The 16,859-nt window shown below is 40.7% G+C and overlaps 1 protein-coding gene across 1 annotated transcript in view; it reads left to right on the forward strand.

The window, feature by feature from the left end:
- Window positions 1–16,859, forward strand: part of SCAP (SREBP cleavage activating protein) — a 100,161-nt gene that overhangs the window by 49,303 nt on the left and 33,999 nt on the right. Inside the window, 1 exon segment of the mRNA XM_067098833.1 lies at window positions 13,129–13,741. Within this exon segment, the coding sequence (XP_066954934.1) occupies window positions 13,129–13,741 (613 nt within the window).

Raw genomic sequence — 16,859 nt, forward strand, 5'->3', positions numbered from 1 at the left:
GCTTCGGCTTTCGCTCGTTTTTTGGATTTTGTACTTGGACTTTCTTTAATAGTTAATTTGGTTTTGACCCTTGGAACTTGTATTTTGATCTCTCTTTGGATTTGCTACCATGTCTGACTCCTCGAGTGTACGAATGTGTGTTAAGGGATGTAAGACTCGGCTAGCTAAAGCCTCTTTAGATCCTCATTCGGTATGTATGAAATGTAGGGGCAAGAGGTGTGAGTTACAGGATAGATGCGATGAGTGCTTGGGTCTTTCTGAAAGAGAGTGGATCGAGTATAACCGCTACGTAAGGAAACAAGAAAGGGCCGGCTCCGAAGAGCCAGAGTGTTTGTCTTTCTTCAAAGGTAGCCAGGATTTTAATGACTTCGTTTGTCCCGGACTAATGAACATTCCCTGATCATTCCCGGTATTAGTAGTTCTGATCCCCCTACTGATTCAGGTAAAGATCCATCCCCTCAAAGGATATGATAGTGGTTCAATGCCAGCCAGCGTGTTGAATCTCGCTCAGGCGGAGGAAATTGTGGTCTCGGTACTCTGAGATCTAGAAATTGCAGATGTTGGTGATAAAGTTAGTCAGAGTGGAGGTGCGACGCTGGGATCTGTGAGTGCTCCTAGCCCCTAGACCTCTTCCAGCTCCCAACCCCTGGGAGAAGGAAAGTCGACAGAGCGAAGGAGGCGAGAGATTTTAGCTCCCAATGATGCGATCCCCTCGAGTGTTCTGCCAGAGCAGCACCTGGGGACTCACCCCTGCGCTATAGGAAAGGCGAGGTTGTGCGTGTTCTTCGTCTTCTGAGGACTCCGTCCCCCAAGCAGGGGCTGGCGTCAGGTCTGTAGTCTAGACCTCTTAAGAGGAAGTTCCCCCTATGTTGAAGGACACCGTGTTAGGTATTCTCAGGCTCGAGGTGCTTAGCCATTGGAGCAGTCCTGAAACCTTTAGTTCAGAAGGTAGCTCCCCCTCAAGTGCAGGCGTAAATTGCTCGTTTTTCAATAAGGGCCTAGCAGCAAAAGCGTCGGGCCTTTTTCTTTGCCAGTTCACGCTCCCCCTCCTCGAATTAGGGGTGTCTCCAGAGCGCCCTCCTCAATCTGTTCAATTAGTTGAGACGCGTCGAATGTTCTTCTCCAGTCAGTTATCAACAGAAGGCTCCACAATGGTCTCTATTAAAGAGATGCATCAGAAACTGTCTTCCTTTATACAAGTTGCCAACCTGAAGAAAGAGCGGATAAATTTCTCCTCCTTTAGCTGTTAAATGCTTCCGAGAAAACTTCTGCCCGATGTCGCTGGTGTGCCAGTGCTCAAATGACTCCAGCGGCGTGATGGCGAGCGAGGAAGAATGTTTCTCCCTTCTCTAAGGGCCTCGATCAGTTCGTCAGCCTCAGGAAGCTTTGACAGATAACCATGCGGGCGTGCCAGCTCTCAGCGACCTTAAGGTTGGAAAAAACGACGACCGTCAAGCCAACCACCAGGGCGCCGAGTAGTGCAGGAAGATGGGCGCCAGGGCGCCCAGCGTCAAGAGCTTGACGGGCGCGGGGCGCTGACGTCAAGAATTTGGCGCCGGGCCGATGGGCGTCCGCAGTTGAAGCCAGGGCGGCTAAAGCGTCATGATATTGGCTGCCAGGATATTTCAGTTGGAGTCCCAGGATACCCGGCGTCAAGACCGTTATCACAAAGGCGTTTTGATTGAGGATTCTGCTTGTTTTTTGGAGGCAGCAGATAGTAGACAGGGTAGCCGGCTACCTCGTTTTCAGTACAGCTTTGGAGGGGCGAAGGGCAGCAACGATCTTCTTCCCTTCTCCAGATGTTCTCCTCGAGAAAGTTTCCGATGAAGAGGAGCAAGGATCATAACTTCCTTCATCAGATTTGAAGAAGTTGATGAAAGTGTTCTGGGCTTTCGGACAACCATTTACCTGCTGCCCCCGTTCTCCTCCTTGGAATTTACTCTGGGAAGACACCAAAGAAGACTATTTTTGCTAAAAGATCATGTCTCGTTCCTCCAGCGAACTGGCTTGAAAGTTATGGAAGAATGGATGAAGTCCAAAGGATCAGGGCGAACGGTGTTCTCTTTCCTCCAGCTGGGCTTATCAGGTCTAGTATTTGGTATGAGACTGGGGAAGCTCCCGGCCTGGAGTTCTGCATCTTCAGGGGACTTCTCTTCTCTGGTTGGCTTGCTTTCATTGGAGACTGCAAGGAGGAAAATCCAGGTTTTCTGGTCCCCTTGAGAATGGATCACATCTTGAAGAAAAGGAATTTTAGGGCTTTGAAGTCTTCAATTTCTAGATTGGACTCTGGGAGCTTTGGGTAAGAAGCCCAAGACATTATTAACTCAGACACACAAGGACCTCATTCATGTTATGTCTCATGGACAAGGCTGTCAGAAGATGGAGCCATGGTCGCAGCTCTCTTTTCTCGGGAGTCTTTGAAGAAAGGGCCATCTTTGTTCCTTTCTTGCCAATGGGGTTACCCATCCAAAAGGCAGAACTCCCTTTATGCTCCCTCTGTGACATCTTTTCCTCAGGAATTAGTGAGAGGTCTCCTCAGCTCTAACTCAAAGACAACCCAAAGATTTAATCACCAAAACTGCAAAGAAAGTTCTACCCTCTACTTCGCCTCTCAGAAAACTATAGGGGAAGCTCCCTGTTATTCAGCCCTTTCAGTAGAACTCCCAGTAGAGAAAAATTCAGAACTACGATCAAAGATCTCGAGAAAAGCAGTAGACAAGGGAGAAAGCAGAGTCTGAAGACTCTCTCCTTCAGACAACGGTTGGAGCAGACTAACACACTTCTGGCTGGAATAGGGAGAAGAGAGGAAGCGGATCATGGTCGTTCAATTAATAAAGAAGGAGTACAAGATCCCGCTTTCTCAGGAAATACCTTTAACGCTACAAGGCGAGTGGAGACCATTGGTGTTGCAGAACTGAAAATGGCGGACGACTCTGCAGCAGCAGTTTGTTCTGCTGCTACAAAAAACAAGCTATAGAAAGTTTTGGATCCCGAATCTCAGGCTTTACAATCGTCTGTTTCTGGTTCCCCAAAGCTCGAGGATGGAACCGGTGCTAGATGTGGCGCTCTCAGCGTGTTTGTTCAAAGCCACGATTCGATGGAAACAACCAAGTCCGTTCTAGCAGTCGGTCAGACCACGACTGGATGGTGTCTATGGATCTTCAAGATGCGTATTTCCATATTCCCATTCACCCGAACTCAGAAATACCTGAGGTTTGTACTGGGGGCTTTCCAATTTGAGCCCTATGTTTTGGCTAAAGTACCGCTCCTCAGGTTTTTCAGGCTAATGAAAAATGTAGCTCAGATGCTTCACACAAGAGGCATCAGAGTCTCCTATATCTGGACGACTGGCTTTACTCCAGGGCTCCTGCCTACTTCGCTGCCTGGAGGATCTTGGAATGACTAACCGACTGTCGGAGAATCTAGGACTCCCTTATGAACAAAGGAGTCTCAACTAATCCCATCCCAAGATATTCAATACCTTGGGATGAGGATTCAAGTCAAGCTTTTGGGTTTTCACGTCAACATCAAAGGACAGAACAAGCTTTAGAAAAACTGAAATTCTAAAAAGACAAACTTGCTCAGTGAGGGAATGGATGAGTCTACTGGGGGACCCTTTCCTCTCTAGAGCAATTTGTCTCTTTAGGAAGATTGAGCCTTCATCCGTTGCAGTTCCATCTGAATCGAAACTGGGACAGGGACAGGAACTAGAAAAGTGTATTCCCATTTCACAACAGATAAGAGATTATTTACTGGTGGAGCGATCCCCTAAAACTTCAGAGGGACTTTCCCTGCATCAGAACCCAGACCTAGTGTTTGTTCTCTGTGTGGGACTCAGGGATGGGGCAACACTGGGAAGATGGAAGTCTCTGGGCTCTTGGACCGGAGGATCAGATGCAGTGGCACATCAACCAAAGGAACTAACTGCTATCCTTCTGGCTCCTAATAGAGTTGAAAGGTCTAGTGGAGAAAAAGTAGTTCAGGTCAACTCCGACAAATCTGGCGGTTGGCTACATCAGAAATCAGGAGGCACTTTCTCCTACTCTCTATATGAGGGCCAAAAAACTCCTTCTTTGGGCAAGGAGAAAGGTTACTCTAGTTACCCGCTTTATTCAAAGGCGAAAAGAGCGTGAGAACCAGACATGCTGGCAGAGGAATCAAGTTCTAATGACAGAGTGGATGCTTCACCAGGGCGTCTGCAAGAGCCTCTGGCGGATTGGGGCAGACCATGCATAGACCTCTTCGCCACAGCTCAAGCGAAAGTTGGAGGCCTACTGTTCTCCGTTCGGATCGGCGATTCACAAGGCGCTTTCTGCTGGGTGTTCCAATCTGGAGCGTGTCGTTTCCCCATTCAAAGTCATTCACAAAGTGCTGCAAAGTTTGCAGCTCACGAAAGGACCAGGATGACCCTAGTGGTTCCCTTACTGGCCTACAAGGAATGGTTCAGAGGTACTGGAATGGATGGTGGACACCGAGAAGACTACCTCTCAGAATAGATCTGCCTCTCAAACAACTCCACTTGGAAAATTACACACCAAAACCTCCAAGTTCTACAAATGACTGCCTTCAGACTATCAAAAAACTTGCAAGAGCTAAAGGGTTTCCCGGCGGCAGCTACGCATAATTAAGAGCAAGGAGGGTCATCAACAATCGGAGTATATCAATCAAGTGGGAAGTATTTAGGATGGTGCAGAAGGAATTCTATTTCCCTCTTCCAGTGCCTCTGTAACTGAGAAAACTAGACTTCCTTCTCTTCCTTAAAAGGGAACAACTCTCTATTTCGATTAAGGGATATAGGAGTATGTTAACGAGCCGTTTTTAGACACAGAAACTTAGACCTTTCCAGCAATAAAGGATCTTCAGGACCTTATCAGATCTTCGAGACCATTAAAGAAAGGCCAAATTCTCGGCTTGGAGGAATTTAGATGTGGATTCTTAAATATCTTATGGGGAAATAGGTTCGAACCCTTACAAGGCATGTTTGGATCTTACTCTAAAAACTCTGTTTTTGATCAGTTTCAGCCACAGCTAAGAGAGTAAAAGTAGAGGTCATGCCTTCAGCAAGACCGTGGGCTTTAGCAAGGCAAGCAATTTGTTCGTTGCAACTTGGGTTCTCATAAAATGAGACTCCATCTCGACCCTGGCCCAAAGCGTTTGAGATCCCGAACTGCTCGGATATCACAGGTACGGAAATAAGAGACTCCTGTGTCCTGTAAGAGCTCTCCAAGTTATACCTGGAAAGAACTGGGGAATCACAGGTAAGTCAGAGCGTTGTGGTGTTCAGTCAAAACAGCCCAGATTACCTATGTCTAAGAATCGTTATCTTGCTTTATCAGACTATTGATAAAGCCCATTCAAGTTTAATGAAACCGATCTGCAGATTCTTAGAAGTTAAGACACACGAGGTTGAGCATTAGCAACCTCGGTGGCTTTTAAATAGAATAGATCTTACAAAATATCTTAGATGCAACCTTCTGGAGGAAGCAGTGGTGTTCGCATCTTTACCTCAAACAGGTTCAGACAGTTTATGAAGACCGCTGCACTCTCGGACCTTTTGTAGCGGCTAATTCAGTATGGGTGAGGATCTACCCCTGTGTATAAATCTATACCCTTTCTCTTTTTCTTGAAATGGAGAAAAAATTTTTTATTATTGTGTGCGAAAGTTGGGCCCAGCCTTTACAATCATTAGTAAATTTTACACTTTGTTAGTTTGTTGTGTTGTCCCAGGGTCAGGTGGTCTTTTTGTGTTCCTTGCTGGGCCCGGGCGAGGGTATATTTAGGAGTCTAGTCACATAGAGGAGTTATACACGGTTGACCAGGCTAAATTTTTCCAGCCCCTGGGTGGTCAGCTGGATCTTAGGAGTGCAGATGGAATGAAGTAGGAAAACTTGAAAATTTGCTTCCCTTAACAGGTAGGAACCCCTGGTTGGTTTTACAATTGTTATTTTGTGAATTCCAGCGATGCTGGCTGTCTCTGACCCTCCACCAAAGGTGTCAATCAGCTATATATATAACTACCAGTTAAGTCAGATGTTTAAAAATGATATTTTCATAATAAAATAAATTTTTGAACATACTTACCTAGTAGTTATATATAATAATTCCACCCTCACTCCCCTCTAGAGACAAAGAGGCATGGAAGATCTGAGGAATACCTGGTGTTGGTTCCAGATACCTGGATAGAAGCATGGAAGTGGACCACCTGGACATACCTGTCAGCGATTGCGCGATTTTGAATTCTGCCGTGGCGTCAGGGACTTAAGCTATATATATAACTACCAGGTAGTATGTTCAAAAAATTTATTTTGTGTAGAAATATCATATTTATCATACAAAACAAATAATCATACCATAAAATTCTCTCTAAATCTCATTATTGAGTTTAATCTTAATAATATTTGAAAATTAGTAAGTCATTTTTTTATCGTAAAAAATGTATTTAACCATGAAAATAACATCTAAATACACTAATTAGTGAATATTTCCCGATGAAAAAGTGCGAATAGCTGAATTTTTTGCAAATAATTTATAGATATGTTCCACAGAAAATCAGCAGTCGATGGTATGCGGGTGTGAGAAATGTAATACAAGGGCGTTTACTGTATATAGTGCTGTTATTAAAAGTAGAACAAAACTTATGTGAATAATCGCTGTTATTCGTTAAGTTAGTTCCTCAGCAAATTTCTGTCTTGCTCCATAAGCGTCTCTCCGGAAATGCTTGCACCTCCTTAAACCTCTTTATAAGCACAATGTCAAATTCTGATCTCCTCTACCCTTCATTGTTTTTGAGCACTTAAAACTTTTCTTGCTTTCTTTTACAGCAAAAAACAAAATCTGCTGCTTTTGTTTCTTTAAACTTGCTGGTGTGTGTGTGTGTGTGTGTGTGTGTGTGTGTGACACATGAGAAAAAAAGTTAAGTATATCTTAGTTTAACCAGACCACTGAACTGATTAACAGCTCTCCTATGGCTGGCCTGAAGGATTAAATTTATTTTACGTGGCTAAGAACCAACTGGTTACCTAGCAACGGGACTTACAGCTTATTGTGGAATCCGAACCACATTATGACGAGAAATGAATTTCTATCACCAGAAATAAATTCCTCTAATTCTTCACTGGCTGGTTGGAGAGTCGAACGCTGGGCCAACAGCGTGCTCGCCTAGAGCTCTACCGACCCCCCAATGAATAAAATGTTTCTCGATTTGATTGTTTATAACAGTACTTGCTGTTGTTTATGCCATTGTCTTGCAAGCAGTAGCAAGTGGTGGTTAATTATAAGAAACAGTGATGAATTCTTAGACAAGTCACAATGTTGGTAAGCCTAATTTAATGTATGAAGATTCACATTTAACCTAATGAACTTTGGCTTCTAGGCCTATTTATTTGTTAAAAGCTAACTCATGCATTATCAGTGGTATATGCCAAAACTGAGACAGGCATAGAAAGCCTAGCATAGTGTAATCTGCTGAGAATACATCTTGCACTATACTGTACAAGATATATATGGTGCAATCATGTTTTTGGACAAAATTTTAATGATCGCATGATACATGAGATTGGAAGATACATAAGTACAGTAAACCCCCCCATATTCGCGAACTCACCTATGTGTGGATTTCTCTATGGAGCATATATACACATTATTCGCTGAAAATTCGTCCGTTCACGGTATTTTTCTCTGAGAAATATTCACTAATTACTGTATTTTCATCTCATTTTCATGGCTAAATGCATTTTTTGTAATAAAATGATTAAAATACTCAGGTAGTGCTCAAGTTATGATAATTCACCTTACGACAATTCAATTTTGCAATGGGGCAAGCAGTTAATACCGATACAATAATATTTATAAAATATTTTTAAATTTCGCATGGGCGCAGGCAGCAGTGTACAATCAGGTAGTGATAGGCACCAAATTACAATAGACCAACTTCGTTTCCTCCATCTGTTTATCCAATCTTTTAGTTAAAAAAGTAAAAGAGAATGATAAAAGTAGTGTTAGTAACATTATACTCTTGCGTAAATGCGTACAGCCATAAACAACCAAGAAACTGATGTTTTGCTTATCATCGAATCGGATAACAACAGCCGCTTTGCTTGTATTTCAACCATTTTATGGTAATACACAATTACTGTAGTTATAGTACAAATGAAATTCAGTAGAATAGGACTGATATATTTTTACATTATACCCTTCTTTGGTGTGGATGAAAGATCGGCAAGGAAATATACTGTTAAATTTAAGCTGCAAGTTGTAGCTGAAGCTGAGAAAACAATGCCTGAGAAAACAATTTTCAAGCTGCTAATGACTATAAATTATTGTGCATCGGCAACATGGATGAAACACGACTGTAATTAAAATTGGAGAGAAAGCATTTTAATCAAAACTACTGAGCATGAAAGAATACATTACTGCTATTTTTACGCCGATAAACGATAAATAAGTAAAGCTCGCATTATGATGAAATCAAGTGAAAATAGTGAACGGAATCTTGATTTTTTACACAAAACAAACGACCCCGAAACGGCCAACATCATCTATTAATGAAAAAATAGCCAAGTTAATTTCACATTGAGACGTATTTAAGCTATTTTTCGACTTAAAAACACTTCATATAAAAAAAATAACCTTGTCCCATATAAATAAAGTATCTAGAGATTCATTTATGCTAACTAGAAGCAAGAAAAATGCTCTGAACTGAGTTAAATAAAGCGAAATAAACTTACCGCGTAATTGATTTCCAAACCAAAACGTTGATCGCTATGATCGCAATTTATAATACAAAAGCAATATAAGAATATATATAATATTATTGGATACAGTGAAATAAGGCATCACATTTTAAAAGATCCATGGAAAAGATGCATATTCGTTATGTTGATGTTTGTATAATACGGTATGTGAATATAGAGTACAGTACAGTATAATGTAGACTAGGCTACCGTATATGTACAGTAATACCTCGAACTTGCGCGATTCGAGTTGCACGAATTCACGGGCACAAATTTTTTATTGGAACCTAACTAATGGTCATACACGAGTTTTTCACAGGCACGCGAACATTTGTGAACACTGAGAAACCCAGAGGGCTCCATAAGACAGACCAACCAATTTCAAAGAATTCCCTTCCAGTTGGTCTTGGCCAGTTTAGTGCACATTGACACAATGATAGAATATAAGACTCAAGACAAGAGGGCTCTATCTCTGTCTACAGCAACTACCATCACGTCACTTTCCCAAATCTTATATTGGTCATCATGGAAGAACCAAATTGAGAAGCAAGTTAAGTGCATAGGTTTAATTCCCATTGAAAAGATTCAAAGTCATGCCCTTTGGGTTAAACATTGTCCCAAGAGTTTTCACAAAATTAGTAGCAGTAGTTGTCTGAGAACTCAGGAAAGAAGGAATTCAACTGGTAGCCTGCCTAGACGATTTGCTAATCTGGGGGCCCACCAGAGAAGAGTGTTTGCGAAGCCTGAGAGTGGTAGTCAACAGGCTCCAGTCAAAAGGTTTTCTAATAAATTGGAACAAATCCTGCCTTACATCCAGCAGATGGTTTTCGTGGCTGGGACTTCGTTGTAATACTCTTCACAGCCAATTGTCTCTTCCAATCAGTACTCAAATCAGAATAGGGAAGGACCCAGAAAGGTCCCTTGCACAGCCCAGCCTTTCCAGATGTCAGTTGGAGCATATGATGGGCCTGTTACAGATTGCAACTAAAAAATGTAAACAAAGTCTGGCTGTCGCATGCAAGAAAAAAGATTTGCGATTGACTTCATCAAGGGAATCAAAGAGTTGGGAGGATACTCCAGCCATGGATCTGTCAACACGGATGCCTTGTTGACAGACTGGGAGGCCATTGGGGGATCGTCAAGTAGCAGGGAGGTTGTCACCTGCTCTGAGGAAGTGTCATATCAACTTCTTGGAGCAGATGGCTGCCTTTTTGTCCCTCAGAAAACTGAAAACCCCAAAGGGGACCAACATTTTGTTGGTCCTGGACAATATGACTGCTATGTCCTGCATCAAGAGGTCAGACTCATGTTCAGCTCCTCTCAGTGCAGTAATGCTATTGCCTTTAGATGGCGCAAGCAACGAAGTGGCACTTGTATGCAATTCACTTCACATGGTCTGTCAATGTAATAGCAGACTCTTTGTCAAGGAATACAACAGCTTCGACCAGTTGGATATTAGACAGTCACTCCTTTCAATTAATTGCCAACATGCTTCCACATCTAGGAGTGGACCAGTTTGCCACATACGAGAATCACCAACTTCCGGTGTGTGTCTGAACCTGGACAATCAAGCAATACCAAGAGATGCATTCTTACAAGATTGGAACCAATGGAGGACAATATACCTTTTTCCTCCATTGTCCCAGATTTTGAAGGTTTTGAACAAACTTGTAGCTGTCAACGGAACCGCTTACTTAATAACCCCAAATTGGCCGAACAGTCATTGGTTCCTATTGCTTCAACAACAGGTCAAGAATTCAATTCCATTATCGTCCACTATTATATCCCAGTCAGTAGGAGGGAAAGTTCTCTACGCTTCCTCCTTTCTGAGCTGAGACCTTCATGAGTGGATTTTTAAAATCTTGTCTACCATAAAAATTACTCACCCAACATTGCTAAGTACCTAGTGCAGAGACTACGGACATAGTCTCTTCAACAGTACCACTCCATATGGACAGTATGGTTAGATGTTATCCTTGCTGAGAGCCCAGTTGAGGTTTCTGTTGAAACGCTTCTACATTTTCTTATACTGTATATCTTTTTGAAGACAAATGCCTTGCTGTTACATCAGTCATGGCAAACAAGGCAGCATTGTCATAACCCTTGCTTTATGGTTTTGGAATTGATTCTAACATACAGTAGAAATTGTTACTTCCCTTCTCTGGTCTTTTGCATTGCAAAGACCTGCTCCTGCAAGGCTTTCCATTACCCGGTCCCTGAATAAGGTGCTTAGACTTCTGTCAACCCCTCAGTACAGTGGGCCCAATACAACTACAACGCATATGCTGCAAAAGGTGATCTTCTTGACTGCTTTGGCATCAGGAGCCCGTATTAGTGAACTGGGCTCTCTTAGACAGGGACAGTGCTATATCACTCATACAGCTAACCGTCATTTATTATTGTCCCCTGGCCTATCATTCTTGGCCAAGAATGAGAATCCTTTAAAGAGAAATTCTCCTATTCTAATAAGGGAACTCAGTTTTCCAAATAAAACATTATGCCTGGTTCAAGTGCTTAAGGTTTACGTAGAGGTCATGACAAACATCCCAGATGGTCTGATTTTCCTACACCCTAGCACAAACAAACCACTCTCTCTATATGGCGTGAGAATTATTTTGGTATCCTTTATTAAAAAGGCAGACCCTCACTCCTTTCCTAAGTTGCATGACATCCGAAAGGTAAGTACGTTGTCGGCTTTCTTCAGGGATGTATCTTATGAAGAAGTCTCTGAGTGTACGGGGTGGTCATCAGAAATAGTATTCCTAAAACATTATTGCCATGAGCTTGAATAAATTCGACTACAGTGTGTATCAATAGGTGGTATGTTAAGTCCTGACCCCATAGGTGCTTCAGTGGAAAACCATGGGTCTTCTTGATATGGTGGTTATGCTAAGATATTGCTGGCAAAGGTGCAACAATACCACGACCAAGCCCAGCATATTTAGGTAAGTTACTTTAATACTATGTCTTAATGTTTTTAAGTTCTTGTTCCTTGTTGCCAAACCCTATGAGTATCTGGAATAAAGAATGTGGATATAACTTGTGCCTTAACCTTGGACCAAAGTTTTATCTGGGTTGTTCGGATTAAATTTTAAGAGCCAAGCCATTTTGTCACCTGTCAGTTTCCTTTGTAAGCTCCTTCGAGGACGAACAGCTGCTAAGCTATCAAGAAACAAGTTTTGACGAAGGAAAAACCTATTTTTGGAAGCCGCTGTGAGTCCTCAAACCCACCAACTTTCCCTGGCGAAAAGGTATGGGACTGGGGTGAACAATTATCTTGCATAGACCTGAAAAAGAGTAATGAGGGAAAAGGGCCAATGTAGAATGCGATGTTGCCACATCTACGTGTAAAGGATAAGAATTGAACCTAGGGTAGTCGCTGTAGACAAAGGGATATAGCCCTCTTGTCTTGAGTCCTTATATTCTATCATGGTGTCAACATGCACTATACTGACCAAGACCAACTAGAAAGGAGTTCTTTGAAACTGGTTGGTCTGTCTTACGGAGCCCTCTGGGGAACCATAAGAGTAACTCCTTTGAGGACTCACAGCGGCTACCAAAAATAGGTTTCACCTACGTCAAAACCTTTTTTATGGATCCACTTTGTCATTATTGGAGTCCATAATTTTTTACTGTGCTAATTATTCATGGAAATTCAAGTTTACCATTTGACCTTGATATTTGAGAAATTGCTGATCTTTCTCTCCTTCGGGGTTTCTCTCCTTGTGGAGCAGTGTGTAAGGGCAAAATGGATGAAGGCATCCACCGTGGACCTTTTATACCTGTGAGGACATTCGCTGGTTTAGCATGTTTTAGGAAATAGAGCTGCGATCTTTTAGAGAAGAGGTATAAATAGAAGTGGGTGGATGCCAGGCAGTTGGAGGGCCAAAGAGATTCTTTAGAAGGGTCACAGATGAAGACCAGATTGAATTCAGGCAGAAATAGCACATATAGAAGAGACTTGAGAGGAAGAATCAGACGACTTCTGACCTTGTACAGTAAATGGTAGATTAATGTAAAATTGTCAAGTCAGACGATGTTGCCACGAAATTTGACAGATATTATAAAAGTACGAGAATTGCTGCTTCACCTTCAAATAACCTTTTTCATTGCCTGTTGCCAGCTGAAGGAGCACAAGAAATCTTGGTTAGTATGTTAGGAAGCACTTTTTAAAATGTTATAGCTATGTATTTTGGCCATAAATTTGCATTATTTATTTATATTTTTAGTTGTGTATTTCATATTAGTAGTAATTGGATTATAGTTTTTGAAGTTACAAATGTGTTGTAAAAGATCGTCTACAGACCAGTGAAGAAAATGTTGCATTTATCAAAACTGTTAAGAGCATTTATTTTTGAGCCTATTTCCTATATATATTTTATTTAAATATTTTCAGTCGGTCCAGTGGGATGTGGGTCGATGATGATGAGAAAGATGACAGTGAATGTGACATTACAGAACGCCCAAATTCTTCACAAGCACATTTGAGACATGATTCTTCTGGAAATTTATTTCACACATTTCCAGACCTGAGTCCTGCCATTGATCTTCATTTTATTAGTCGAGTGAATGAAAGTCGTAGTGCTAATTGTTTTAGTAGATTTGAAAGATATTATGATGAACATAGAAGACTATTACAAGATGAAGAAGAGTATAGACAGAGGAGAGGGAGGAAAAGTTCAGATGGTACAGAATGCTCCCCTTCTAATAATGTATCAAAAGCTAAAATGGTACGTTCACCGTCCTATACTGAAAACTCTGGTTTATTTAGAAATAAAAAACATTGTAGAAATTTAAGTGCTGGAAATATCCCTGTTAGTGCTCTCACTGGACAAAATGGGATGTTTGGTGTTCGTGCAAGTGTGGAAGAAAATTCTGAGTTAATTGGGGTGAACCCAGAAGAGGAAGTGCCTCCTATTTGGTGCCTTGAGTGTCATGATGCCCTGGTCTTTGTTGGGTGTGGTACGGGACGTATTGAAGTGTGGGATGTATATAATGGTATTTTGAAGGTAAGCTATTTTAAAATCTTGATTGAACATTATGTATAGAAATTGTTCTTTAATGACAAATGTATTATCCAAATTTAAGTGAGAGGCAAGGCATGCAGTGACTTGAAGTTTTCTTTATATAATCATGTTGAATTGCAGTGATATCGAAATTTACAAGACAAAGCTTAACAGTTTATTTGGGATGAATCTTACTGTTAAAAGTAGCTATATCTTCGCGTTAGCAGGTGAGTTGGCATTCAAGAAGATTGCTTGGCTAACCTCGATGATTGTCTGGTTCACCTGTTCTCCACCAGGTGTGTCTTGAATGTTTTAGTTCTTGTCAGAATTTTTCATGCTACTGTTGGAGGAGTTGTCTGTGTTTCACTTCTTTGGCTGTTGCTGTATCATGGTCTTGCGATCTTTGGCTTTTGTTCTTTAGGATTTGTTGTGCAGGAAGCAAAGTCAAGAATGCCAGGTTCTGTAGAATTCATTACTGTGTTAGCAGGATGTTTTCTTTTGAACTAGGTATTTATACTTTTTGTGCCAGCTGCAGGAGGTCAAGAATGTGACCTTGAGAATAGATGTGAAGAGTGTCGGGTTTGGTCGAAATTCCTTAAGCATAAGAAGAAAAAAGGGAAGCAGACAGATTAGGGAAAATTTCTTCACCTTTGCTTGTCACTACTCCACCTCCAGCTCTCCCCCTAGCTTCTCCTCTAGGGACAACAAAATGAAAAAAAGTACTTGGAAATATTCATCATTGGAAACATGGTGTGATGCAAAGGAAATGGGAGACTGATATACTGTATTAACCTTTGCCTGGTCTTGCTGAATGTTAAGTACTGTATTTGCTTGTTGAATGCCACAGTCTCTTAGTTAGAACTGAGTGCCAGTCTCTGAGAACTGAATGCACTGTGTTGACACTAGGATTCTGATGGAAATCTTAGTACAGTATGGTTAGAAATTAGGTAAGATGACGTACTGGTTTAGCAGGATGTTTAATATGTCTCCAGTTTATTATTATACAAATAGTTGTTGACTTACAACCAGCAGGATCTCAAAGCCACTCGCAACAGAAATAAAAAAAAGACAGTAACTCAACTTTTATGTAAGTGATACGTTCCTGATAACGTGCATAAATAGATCACAATTTCCCCATAAGAATTATTGGTAATAAGGGGGGGGGGGGTCAGACTCCAAGATTGTGGGAACTACCTCTTAAGTTCTGATAAGAAATAGTATGTTGTAAACATCGTGAGCAACACAGAACTTTAAAAACAAGTTGCCACTGTCCATCATTACTGGTCTTCCCATTGCTCCCCTTCTGACTTGTGCTATTGGTTCAGGCCATACTGCCACATTTCCCCATATGAACAGACACACACACACATACACACAACCTTTCGTACAGTATAAAATATGAACATTGTGATCATACACCATTTGCATTCTGGTAATATTTACATTCTCAAAATTATCAGCTGAGTGTATACAGTAGTGCAGTATCATCATCAGTACTACAGAACACACACACACACACACACAAAATTTTGATCATGTGCCATCATCAGTTTACTGAGTTTTACTGACATCATCATTAGTAGCGCAGAACATTGAAAACATAAGTTCTCATTGTCCATCATTACTGCCCTTCCCATGCTCCCCTTCTGACTTGTGCTGCTGGCTCAGGCAGTAACTCCACATTTCCCCATGTGAGCAAATACACACACACACACACACACACACACAATTTATCATACAGTTATAAAATGTGATCATTGTGATCTTACACCATTTGCATTCTTGTAATGTTTACATTCTCAAATGATCAGCTGAATGCTTGGTACAATATCTTCATTAGTATTATAGAACACACACACACACACACAAAATTATATCATACATGCGATCACACATCATTAATATTCTGGTAGTGTTTACATTCTCAAAATCATCAGTTTACCAATTTTCGTCAACATCATCATTGCTAAGTGTTACCAAATGATAGCCTGAGTGCTACCAACATTCTCACTGCCATTAATTGCTTAATAAAATATAGTTTAGAGCTATTTTTTTTAAATTAACAAAGCTTGGTTAAAATACAGCTTACATATTTTTTTTATAAATGCAATAAATTTTAAATGAAGTAAAGTGATTTCTTCAGTTGCAGATATTGTTTTTACCTATTCCCAAATCCTTTGCATCCTGCACATTTATTCATTTCATTAGCCTCAGTAACTGAATCATTTCATGTGATGGATGGTGCTTTCCTTTAGTAACTCACCCGCAGGAGCCACGAGAACATCTCGGAAGTTTTACGTTTTTTGGATCTTTATTGTGAAGCCTAAGTTGTCTAGCAAAAGGAAAATGCCTTCATTAACAAATAGACCAGCCAAGAAGGAAAGGAAGATGTTAACCCCTTCCCTTACTATCCCAAGTATTCTGTATTTCTTAACCATGATCACGTAGATTTTTACGAATATGAAAATGCTCTTTCACTACCCAAAAATATCCTTCCTTGTTTTTATGATCATGATTTTACTTGTTCTTTGATGCATTCATGTTCTCTATCCTTCCTCTCACATTAACGAGTGTTTAGTGTTCACTTTCCTTGGTAGATGGTGGTGTTCTTTGTTTACTTTTATGTGAGTTTTTATGCTCGCCAAAATTCATTCTTTATTTTTGTCATCTCATTACTCTTCACAATCAAAATAAGTGACTAGTAAATTAACAGTGATATTAATGAAGACCTAATGAAATTAGGAGATAAAAGTCACAGAAAGTATACTTCAGATTCTTAGGAAACTTAAGGAGTTGGCTCCCATGTAACTTGGGAATATAAACATGTCAAAATATAAAATACACTGTATTTTAAAGAAAATTATGCAGTATGAAGAAATATTCTAAAATAATAAAACATATGAGTAACAAAATTATAAAAAGTGGTAAGTAATCACTGTAAATATTAAAGAGATGATAAAAATTACAATACAGCATTACTGACAGTTCAAATATAGTTTTACTGTATGGGATATTTTTCAGTCATCCAACTTGTGACCTTTCTGACTTATGACTGGTCTGTCAGAACCTAACCAAGTCATAAGTTGGCAACTATTTGTATATGTAATTATGACACAATAGC

Source organism: Macrobrachium rosenbergii, chromosome 55 (genome assembly GCF_040412425.1).
Source record: "Macrobrachium rosenbergii isolate ZJJX-2024 chromosome 55, ASM4041242v1, whole genome shotgun sequence".
Lineage (NCBI taxonomy): Eukaryota > Metazoa > Arthropoda > Malacostraca > Decapoda > Palaemonidae > Macrobrachium > Macrobrachium rosenbergii.